A 12,397-nucleotide genomic window follows, 5' to 3' on the forward strand; every position below is an offset into this window, starting at 1 on the left:
CAACCACTGTGCCACCGGGGAGGCCCTTCCACTGTTTTCATATTATTTTTGTATAGTCATAATAGGAGATTATGTCACCATGACAAATTCACCTTCTCAATAACTCGGGCAGGCACTAAAGACAATAATGCCTATAATATTTCTCAGTCCTTCCCTTTGTTTATCCAAATCATACCTTTTTATCATCTGGCTTTTTCCTTGTGTTTGCCATTCTCTGTTTTCAGTTCTTTCAAAGGTATCCTCCATACAGCTTTATGAGTTCCATCTATATTAGGAGATTGGAATGCCAACATTATTAATTCCTAGATAATCTGTGCCTATATTTCCTTTAATATTTTACAGTGGACTATTAACATCAACAGACACTTGATAACTGGAACATATAGAATAATTATTTACCCATTGGAACGAGAAATAAACTAAAATTCTCACCTTCTACAGAAGGAAGACCTCCTACTAGTCTCTTATATTTATGAGATGTTATGTTAGAAGATTTACAGTCTTGCAATTCAGGTGTGACTCTCTGCAATTCTTCCTTTGATTTCAGGATTCTCATATATCAAGAATAGCTTTTAAGAAAATTTTCCACTGAATACTGATGATGAATCCCCACTGCATTCTTCTGTAACATTAAAGGCAATATCTTCTCCATCCCTTATGGATGGAGATCAGGACCACAAAGGTTTTAATGAGTCTTTATAGCCTATGAGATCATTATCATTAGAATATTGCTTACCTATCAGGAGTGTTGTACTTTGTGGATATCACCCAGTGTGGTAGCCACAAAGACTGTGTGTTTTTTTTTTATCCCGATAAAACAGAGAATTTTTACAGATGTTTATACTTGCTCTTCTAAATAGCAATTAGAAATGATCAAAACTCAACTTGTTAAATACATTTTAGAATGTAGACATTTCTTCAGGGATATTTTCCTTTCTGTGAATATACTTTTTTTATATAATTCTGAAAGTTTGCCAAGTCTCCCAGGTCTCCTCAGCTCTACATAGTAGGCAAGGGAACAGGTGTCACCAAAAGGTATCTCTTGGGGAAACATTAGAAGAGGATGAGCAGAAAGTGACTAACACACAGTATGAGCACGATGATTTCTTTCTCACAGGCAACTCTGTGTAGAAGATCTTGCTATAAAAGAAAAGCACCTTTCATTATATCTCTAGTTCCTTCATTGTTATTCTGATGTTTACACACATCACAATTGGGAGCCATAGCTCCCAACTGCCTCTCTTATCAATTGTCCTGCAATGTCTTTCACTATCTGTATTATTATCTAATGTGCCATTAAGTCGAATCTCCAATATCAGCTCTCAATACTTGAGACGAATTAGTCAATACACTCTCTCGATTAAATTCTTCAGATTCCACATGATGTACTCTGTTCTATCAGAAAAATCCCTTGTCTTGAATGTACTCATTCAAATTCTTTCCATTTTTTAAGGTTCAGCATAAGAAACCCCTTACTTGAATGAAGTACAAACTAAAAGGAAATCTTAGTCATTAAAAATAAATTTTATATGGTAGGGCACTAACTTGGAAAGGCCTGCCCTGGATTTCAGAACCTCAGACATGATGTGGACATCCAGGCTTCTGTTCCTACCAATAAATTAGGACTTATAGCTAGGTAGACTTTCCTAGATTTCCCTTAACAGACAAGTTAACATATCACCACACTTCTTTGAGGGTCAATTGCTAATGTTCTCTTTAGAGTGTTGTTTTTGACTGAAAGGAGCATTGCTGACTGGAAGTATCTGGGAGTGCATGTACTCTCTCTTAGGGATGCCCACTGTATTTGAATGATACTAATGCAAAAAGCATACTAGCAAAACACCCTGTTGTTACAAAGTAGGACAACTTTGAAGTGCCATTCATGCTCCAGGGCTCCCTGTGGGATCAGACTGCGCTTCAGTGGAGTCCACCCCTTTATCTGGATTCTGCCACACTGGTCTCTCATCTGTACGGTTTTGCCTGAGATCACTGCTCACCAAATTAATTATATAAGAATTGCTGTCAAAGTTTCTGCTTTTGGAGTATATATTGTAATGCAATTTCAGTGCATATGCAAGATTGAGGATCTGTATGTCTTGTTCACACTCAAAATTTTTGCAAAAGCATAAACATCGGGTTTGATTGTTGTCTCAGATTCTTTTCTCTTCAGTGACTGATTTTAAGACTTTGTCATCATTGCCATTTGTATAAACAGATGAAATTTCTTGTACTAGTTTTTTGTGGCTGTGGGATTTCTGTTCCCTGCTGAAATAGCTTAGCTAACTAGAGATTGTTGTTTTTTCTTCTGCATTGATTCAGAGGACAGTTAGTGAATTTTTAGTGATTTTCTAAAGATGTCTGTGATATGCTCTGCCCAACACAGGGGCTACATGAAGCTGCTGCTTTGTAACTTTCTACCCTAATGCACCAGTCTCTCCTTGCTATTATCTTCATCCCGTCCTTTCAAATGCAATGCAAGTCAGCTACAGGAACAGTAACAGAAATAATAGTGTCATTTCCAGAAAACTGAGTTGCAAACACCACTAATCGTCCCCTCAACTATTAAGAAGTTTGTGCATGTTATATATTCTACATAACACTATCAATCATCTTTCTGAGGGGTAACCAAAGAACTAATAATTTAATTCATTGATTTATTTTTGAAAGTATATTGAGTGCTCTCATATTCTGGGTACTGCTCTAAGCTCAGGGAAATATAAGTGATAGCCAGACAGATGATTGCTTTGATGGAATTTGTCTTCCAGTATCTTCACTGCAGGAAAAGAAGGGAGTATGGTCTAGCATTGACTTAGTATACCGAACATTTTTTTAAAGAAATAATATTTTGATAACTAAGTCAAGGAGAGTAGTCACCAATTTACCTCAAATATTGTAAACCTCCTCCATTAACATCTCACAAGCAATTGAGAGAGGAAGATCTATAGGAAAGAGAAAGTACTAGAGCAAAACAGAAGTAATAATATTGAGAGTAGAAATTATTTGTTTGACTTTAAGGTCCATTTTCTTGAATGCAACATTAATTCTACATGATTAATGAAGTGTGCTAGAGAAGAAAAAAAATAGTATCTGGCAATATTGCTTCTTGTCATTCATTTTAACAATTTAATAAAAAAAATTTCTATCACTTTAAATAGATTCATTATATCCATTTGCAGCCTATTATTCCTTCATCCCTTAGTCCCATGATACTGTTGACCTCTTATTTGACAATACAGATTAATTTGCATTTTCTAGAGTTTTAGCGTATGGGCTTCTGAAACAATGGCTGCCTCTTCTAGATTTTTATAAATGAGAGGCATATTGAAAAGCATGTTTCCTTTTGTCTCACATCTTTCAATCAATAATATTTTGAGCATCACTCATGTCAGTGTATTATTAAATTATTTCTTCTTATTGCTGATAATATCCAATTATATAGATATGCCAATGTTGTAGCCATTCAATGTTAGTGGACTTTGAGGTAGTTTCACGTTTGGACCTTTTTTGAATAAAGTTGCTGTTTCTAAATACTCAGTAGTCTGTGAATGCATATTTTTTTCACTTGTCCCATATTGGGTTGCATTGTAGGTATATGTTGACATTTTTAAGAAACTGCATGGTTTTGCAAAATGTATTGTTCTATATTCCTTTGAGTGATGCTGAGAATGCTACTCCTTCCAAAATCTTGCTTACATTTTGATAAGGTTATTTTTGAAATATCTTTTATTAAATTAATATAGCATGGTAATATTTTATGTTTCAGTTACACATCATCATAAAACAACATATGTATATACAATTGTAGTGAAGCAATCAGGCACAGGGGAGGTAGGTGACTGTGGGGCCAGGAGGCTGGCAGGCCTCCCAGCCCCAATTGAATCTTGACACTCTCTCTCTCTTTGGACTCTTTCGGGCATTCTTTCATGGTCCTGCCCCTCTTAGTTACTTGCCCTCTGGTAGTCATTCTCCACTGCTGTCTTGCCACACCATCTCTGAGTAATGCCACCTTTATATTTCTGATCACCTAGGCACAGTTGTGCCCACTGATGCATGCACACACCATATGCCAAGTGTCCACCAGCAGGCACACATACCTGTTCCCACACTGCCCAGCTCCTCCTGCATTCAAGTCTGCAGGAATAGCCACAGAGGTCAGCAGTCTGATCATTACACTTACCTTACAACAACTAAAAGTCCAATTCTAACATCTACTGTACAATTGACCCCTTTTACTCAGGTGACCCTCCTTCTTTTCTCCCTTGTTTTATTTAGTTAAATCATTTGCTTATTTTACTTTATGTCATATATAAATAAAGTCAGAAGATGTTTGACTTTGACATTGGCTTATTTCATTAATCACAATGCCCTATATGTCTATTCATTTGTTGTAAATGGCAAGATTCCATTTTTATAGGTGAATAGTATTCCATTATGTACATATACCATGTTTCCTTTATCCAGTAATTTGTTGATGAGCACTTAGGTGTTCCCAGATGTTGGATATTGAAAATAGCATAGCACTATTTATAATAGCTAAAATATGGAAAGAACCCAAAAGTCCCCAATAAACAAAAGTATCCAAATGTTATGGTATATTTATAAAATGGATAATTATGCAATTATCAAAAAAGACAAACTCATGCCATTTGAGGCAACATAGATGGAGCTGGAACAGATTATACTGGGTGAAATAATTTAGAAGGAAAAGATAAATATTGGGGCCTCCCCGGTGGCGCAGCGGTTGAGCGCTGGGATGCGAAGCTGCCCGCAGCCTCTGCGGCGCCGGTTCGATCCCCAGCTGCTCCCCGGCCACCGGAGGAGGGTCCCACATGGCGCGCAGACCTCTCCTGCCGCCCGCTGCTTCCCTCAGCAGTGTACTTCGGTCCTTCTGCCTGCTCTGCTCCCTGCTCTGGCTCTGGTGAATTCTCTCACCCTCCCGCGCTTCTGACTGTACCCAGTGCATGTATAAACCAAACAAACAAACAAATAATAAATAAATAAATAAGACATGCCTCTAGAAAATTAAAAAAAAAAAAGATAAATATTGGATGGTCTAACTGATATGTGGAATTCAGACAAACCAAACAAATGTCAAGAAAAAGTCAAAACTCACAAGCTAACCACAATTCTGAGGCATGGAAAAAGGAACAGGGAATGAAGAGGATCAAAACAGGGGAGGGAAGAACAAAAGGGAATTTGATGATGGTTCATTGGTGATATAGTGGCGGGGAGAATCATGGGGAGCACACTGACGTAAGAAAAAAAAAAAGAAAATAGCTCTACAATAAACATGAAGTGCTTATATCTTTTTGAATTGTTTTTGACTTCAGGTAAATATCCAGAAATGGAATAACTGGATCATATGGAATTTCTACTCAGTTTTTTTTTTTTGACAAGTGTTCATACTACTTTCCATAATGTCTGTACCAATTTTCACTCCCACAAACAGTTTACAAAGACTCTGTCATCACCACACCCTCTCAACACTTCTTTCTTGTCTTAGGATAATAATCTTTTTCACAGGTGTGAGGTGATATCTTGCTATTTATTGTTTTGAGTTGCATTTCCCTAGTAAGAAGAGATGGTGAACATCTTTTTACATCCCTGGTTGGCTTCAAGAAGACATACAGATCCTCTGCCCACTTTTTTTTTAATGATTTATTTATTTATACAAGAACTGGGGTACAGTCAGAGGTGCGGGAGGGTGAGAGAATTCACCAGAGAGAGAGTGGGGAGCAGAACAGGCAGGCGGACCGAAGACACTGCTGAGGGGAGCAGCAGGTGTGGCAGGAGAGGTCTGCTGTGCCATGTGGGAATCTCCCTGGGCAGCCGGGTATCATACCCGTGCTGCAGAAGCCACGGACAGCTTCACAGCACGGCGTTCAACCCGCTGCGCCACACTCCTCTGCCCACTTTTTAACCAGGTTCCTTGCTTTTTTTTTTTTTTTTTTGCTGTTGAGCTTTTCAATTCTTTAAATATTGTGTTATTAACTCACTCCCCTATTCTACAGGTATTAGCACACAATATCTACATTCTCCTAATTCCTTACAATGCTTCTAAATCATTTGCTTGCATCTTTATTACCAAACTATTCACTCATTGACATCACTATTATGCAGCTATAAAATAATGTTCTACTGTCTTCAGAGTCCTTTAGACCACCCACTTCTCATTTTCTTTGTCACCAGCCTCTTGACGCTTTCACCTCTATTAATCCTGAGTCCTACAACAGTCCTACAACAGGGTAATATCACTCACTACGAGAATCTACCACTAGACACAGTGTGATCTCAAACTGCCTATATTACACTACTGCATCCACTCTCTCCACAACCCATACAATTATTTTAATCAAATTATTCCATATAGACCACACTATACTTTGTGGATTTCATAAATTAAAAAATATGCATCTTTGTGCTGTAACCAGACTTAACATTTGAGTTTCCAAGGACTTCAACAAGGTATTATGAAACATCTACCTACCTCTTTGTTGAAGGGATGGGAAAAATAGCTCTAAGAGAGAATTTTCTATGCCATTCCTGGATTATGATACATCACTAAAAATGTTTACTTCTTTGTAGTCACAATTGTAAATTTATTTTTTCAGGAAATCATCCATTCCAACCTATTTTTCGTATTTCTTTGAAACAGAGTTGAACAAAGTGTTTTTTTCAAAATTCTTTGAAATTTATTTCAATTCTAAATTTGTTCTTGTACCTTCTCCTCTTTTAAACAAATAAATTAGTGATCTTTCTCTATCCTATCCTTCTCTCTCTCTTGATCTGTCAGCATCTTTCTTTCTTTCTTCTTTCCCTTTCGTGGGAAAGAAGATAATTTTCTTTCTTCCCCAAGGGAAACCAAAATCATGAAAACTAAGTGCGCCAAAAAATTTTTGATATGTTTGAAAACCTGCATGTGTGAACACACATGCAAATGTGTGGGTATGTGCATGCTGTGTATGTATATGTGTGTGAAAACATTTTTAAATATTTAAAACTACAGCTGCTTTTGTAGTAAAAATGGTATGAGACTAGGTCATGTGAGGCCATTAGAAAACACTTTGTTTTACAAATAATGTTAGCAATTTTATTGAAAGTTCTCCACTGCTATCTATAAATGTGCAATACATTTTTAAAAGTTCAGTTTCTTTTATTAATTGTCTGAGTGAAAAAAATATTTGCTTTGTCCACTACCTTCTTCAGGGCAGTCTGCATTTCTCTGTTCCTGAGACTATACACGATGGGGTTAAGCAAAGGTGTCACTACCGTGTATGTCACAGCCATCAGCATATCTTCACGGAATGAACTACTGTCCTTAGGTTTCAAATACGCAGAGCCAGCAAAGCCATAGTGTATGGACACTACAATGAGGTGTGAGGAGCAAGTGGAGAAGGCCTTATACCTCCCCTTTGCAGAAGACATCTTCATAACAACAGATCCAATGAACACATAGGAAATCATAATTAAAATAAAAGTACCTACTAACACAAAGGCAGAGAGTAGAAAAATAATCATTTCATGATAAGAATTAGAATCACAAGCAAGGGAGACCACAGGAGAGATATCACAGAAGAAGTGCTGGATGATATTGGAGCCACAGAAAGACAAGTCGAATACAGTCATGGTGATGCACAGAGAAACCAGGAACCCGACCATCCAAGAGGCCACCATGAGCCGGCAGCAGATCTTGGCTGTCATCCGGGTGGTGTAGTGCAGTGGGCTGTGAATGGCAGTGTAACGGTCATAGGACATGGCCGCCATGGTGAAGCAGTTGTTGCCAGAAAAGGCAAAGAAGAAAAACATCTGCGTGGCGCACTCAGGAAGAGAAATGGTCTTGCTGTCTGACAGCAGGTCCACCAGCTCGCGGGGGATGATTACCATGGTGGAGCACGTCTCTGAAAAGGACAGGCCACAGAGGAAAAAGTACATGGGGGTGTGAAGATTGTGGCTGAGCTTGATGGCCACCATGATGGACACATTGGCGACCAGGATGATCACATGAGAGATTAAAATCACCACAAACAAGACAACTTGCAGGTCTGGGAAACTGGAAAACCCCCACAGAAGGAATGTGCTGACTGAGGTTTGATTGTTCATCTTCTGCTATGAGCAACGTTCTCTCAGAGGTGCAGAGGTTTGTGAGGTTAAGACTCTGAGGTTGCATGAAGATCCATCTGCTCTGGAGTCATCTGTCTGTATCCATGCAACTGCACAAGCTTAAGACAACTCTTCATGGAAGAGCCTGAGAAAGGGACACTAAAGTTACCTGACTAAAGTCTTGTTCAGACATCAGTCATGAGACTGATTCTAGTAAAAGATTAGTGTAAATGACATATTGACTGGGCCTAACTATCTCCTTGGATTTTATACCTAAAAGGTCTCTTTATTTGTCTCTTTTCTAATCAGGACCTGAATGTAAGAGGGAAATAGAAATAAGATTATTTTTTACCCAGTGGACCTCTGGCATTTCACATTAAAAAATTTGTGTGTGTGTGTGTGTGTGTGTGATCTAACAATAACTAGCATGTAAGAGTGCTTAGAAAAATTTGGTTGAATGAATAAATAATAAATAAAATAAGATAGTTTGACCATTTGTAAATAATTTAAAATTATTATAGCACTTTAAATAAATTAGGTAGATCAGTGATATTTTCCAAAAAGAACTTTTTTCAAAATATCACACATATAACTACCTTATTATCTTGCATTTCCATTTCTGGTTATTGATCTAAAAAAGAAATACAATCTAGAAAGATTTGTACCTCTCATCCTCATTGCAACATTGTTTACAATAGTCAAGAAAGAAAATGCATACATTGTGAAAAAATGAAAACGATGTAAAAATACCATAAAATTAAAAAAATAAAAAATTGAAAAAATAAAATAAAAAAAAGAAAGGAGCAACTGCAGTGTCCATCAAAGGATGGATGGATAAAGTGTGTACATACATATAAAATGCACTACAAAAATCAGTCATACAAAAATCAGGAATTCGTGCCATCTAAAATATTCATGAACATGAAGCATTATACTATGTGAGCTAAGTCAGACAGAGAAGGACAATCACTGCATGAGCTCACTTATACGTGGAATCTAAAAACAATGAAGTTTATAGATCTGGAAAACAGAAGATCGGAAAAATTGGTGAAAGAGTCACAAGTTACAAAATTCAAGTTATAAAAGAAATCTTGGAAAAGTAAAGTGCAGCATTATGACTGCAGTTAATAACAGTGTTGTGGGCCTCCCTGGTGGTGCAACAGGTTAAGTACAGCACTATCAAGACTTCTGCAGCCTCTGCAGCATGAGCACAAGTTCAATCCCTGGCCAGCTGGGAGGTGACCACATGGCGTAGCAGACCTCTCCTGTCTCACCTCTCCTGTCTCCCCTCAGCATTGTATTTTCAGTCAGTCTGCCTGTTCTATTCCCCACTCTGTCTCTGGTGAATCCCCACAACCCTGGCCTGTAGCCCAGCTCTCGTATGCATAAATAAAATAAATCTTTAAAAAAATAATAATACAGTGTTGTATATTTTAAAGTTGATAGATAGTAGATCACAAAAAATCTATATAACTATATTGGTGACAGAATGAACTAGGCACATTGTGGTGATCATTGCACAATATACACAAATATTGAATCATCATTATGTTGTACACCTGGAAATAATGTCACGTTATTTGTCAGTTATACCTCAATGGAAAATCAATAAGTTAAAAGTTAGAATGATGAAAGTGTTATATAAATGGTCTAAAGAAGGCTTCTATGTAATGACCCCTTTGTTACTTTTTCACAGAGGGCTAGGATCATGAGTTAACAGCTCACTCAGGTCACCTATGGATAAGCCAAACCCTGGGCTAAAACATTCCAAGATGCTACTATCCTTTTGAGGACAGACTTTTGACTCATAGTCTCCACAGTTACTTATGCAACTTCATGGAGATATATAAGCATCCTCTCTTTTCTCTCTCTTTCCTGTGAATGCCTTTGCTCTCTTCCATTCCCAGTGGCCATTCCACAGCTCTGTCCCTGAAAGGTCTCCTGCTGTGAGGACTTCCTCTGATAAAACGGTCAAGTACCACCAAAATATAACTTGGTATTCTTGCAAGGAATGTAATTCTATTTTCATCAGTCCACCACTATGTAGTGGCTTTCAAGATGATAACTGTGACAATGCTAGACCACACGAGTAAATTAACATCTCCTTTGATTGGGTTCCAACCATGGTAATAAAGTTTCAGATATACAGTGTCATTGGATCTTAAATCATCAGTGTTGTATGTTCTTAAGAACTTCTCACTGAACTCCTTCCTATTCCATATATTTTTTTTAAAGGTTAATATAGGCTTTATTTACAAGAGAAAGGGAAATGAAGAAGTGAGTAACTCAAGAAATCAAGTGAGTAACTCAAGAAAAAGAGGGAGATAAATCTGTGACTGTGTCCTACCCATTCCGCTGACCTGGAATCCCACTGACCTGCTGTAAGCTGGCAAAAAGCCAAGCACCATGAGGCCAAGAGGGCAACCCCTGGCCACATGGCTGGTTATATACCCAAACAAAAACATGGCTGCTTAACTCTACCCTCAGGTCCTCGCAACCCTCCCTTTGGTGATCATGGGATTTGTAGTTCCCAGTGTCTTGATGGCTCTGGTCTGGACTGGGGGCGGAGTCCACAAAACCTGTATGGAGTTTGCTCAGGACATCCTTTCCCCCTAACAGTAGTAGGAGTAATAATGATGATGAACAGAGAAGTATTCTTTCAAACTAAAGGCTGCAATAATGTAGTACCTATTCCATATTTTTAACACAGTTGACCTATTCCATATTTTTAACACAGTTGACTAGCTTGGAGTCAACATGATTTTGAAGCTACAATCTCATTCTCAAAAGACATATTCTAGTCATTATGGATTAAACAATTTTTCATTTTTAGCACTCTCCAGGATATTTTCTAGGAGGTATACTTTGTTATTTGCTATGAAGTACAAACTGAATCAGATCAATACACATACTTCAGATCAATCATATTTCTATTTTAATTGTTCATTAAACACCAAATCTATAGGCGACAAGGACAGAAAAGTGATATAATACATTGCATAGAATTTTGATTTTACCTTCTGTCACCTTATCTTCACAAGGGACCTTCAGTCATCACACCTTCAGACAGAAAAATAGTAAGAAATTAGTGGGGGATAGTGAAGGAGTGTCTAAGAGAAGGAAGGAAACCCTGACCGGAAAATATTTTATAGAATTCACAGAGATTAAAACCAAAAAGGAGACAAGAAAACAAAACAAAAATATTGCTTTCCTGTTTTTCTGTTTGTACTGTAGTTATGGGCCAAGAAGACAAGATGAAATTGGTCAGGAACCAGCATCTACTTATCACCTATAATGTCCCAGACACAGGTTGGGGTAGACAGAGCTGTTTCACACCAGGTGGTAGAAGTTTTCATTCTGATTTTACAAATGATGGAACCAAGGTACAGTGTGGAGAAGTGAATGTCAAAACCATGAATTAATTGACTAAAAGAGTAGGACATGCCAGCTATGGAAAGACCACATGGACCACTCACCTGGGACCTCTGTGATGTGAGAGAATGGCTATTTTTGTTCATGAAATTGGGAAAACTCTTTCTGGGGAAGTGACATACTTAATGGAGAATAGAATGGCAGAGAAAACCAATAGGTAAGAATGAGGGGAGAGAGCATTGCAGGCACAGTTCAGTTATTAGACCCTGAGGTGGGGACTAATCTACCAGAGCCATCTTCAGCCAAGACCATCATTGCTTAACTTCTATCCCTCCACACTATTTTCCTCTGAAATTTACCCCTTCTATTCATCTCTAAAGGGATCAATTTTCTATTCTCCATACAGTTTTATGGGTTCCATCTATATTAGGAGTATGGAATGACAATATTATTAATTTCTAGATAACTTGTGCTTATATGTCCTTTAGTATTTTATAGTGGCCTGTTAACAGCAACAGGTATTTGGTCACTAGAACATATAGAATAATATTCATTGGAATGAGAAGAAAACAGAAATTCCCACCTTCTACAGAAAGAAAACATTCTAGTCTCTTAAATTTATGAAGTATTATGCTGGAAGAAGAATTTACAATTCTTACAGTTCAGGTTTGACTTTCCACCTTTCTTCCTTTGATTTCAGGTATCTCAGAAATCACTAATAAATTTTAGGCAATTTTCCTTTGAATATTTGTTATGAGTCCCCTTTGCTATTATTCTCCTATAACATCAAAGGCAATATCTTCTCCATTCTTTACAGAGGGAGCTCAGGACCATGAAGATTTTAATGAGTCTTCATCCTGCATGAGATCATTATCTTGAGATTGCCGCTTAGATAACAGGAGGCTTGTGCTTTGTGGACTATCAC

General features: G+C 37.6%; 1 protein-coding gene across 1 annotated transcript; it reads right to left on the reverse strand.

Moving 5' to 3' along the window:
* Window positions 1-7,143: 7,143 nt before the first annotated feature.
* LOC311168231 (olfactory receptor 10T2-like) lies at window positions 7,144-8,100 on the reverse strand (the record flags this gene model as incomplete). The annotated part of the gene is made up of 1 exon (XM_084229607.1): window positions 7,144-8,100. One exon carries the CDS (start codon window positions 8,098-8,100, stop codon window positions 7,144-7,146), a length of 957 nt encoding a protein of 318 aa, XP_084085733.1.
* Window positions 8,101-12,397: the final 4,297 nt, after the last annotated feature.

The sequence above is a fragment of the Talpa europaea genome, assembly GCF_964194135.1.
Source record: "Talpa europaea genome assembly, chromosome: 1".
NCBI lineage: Eukaryota > Metazoa > Chordata > Mammalia > Eulipotyphla > Talpidae > Talpa > Talpa europaea.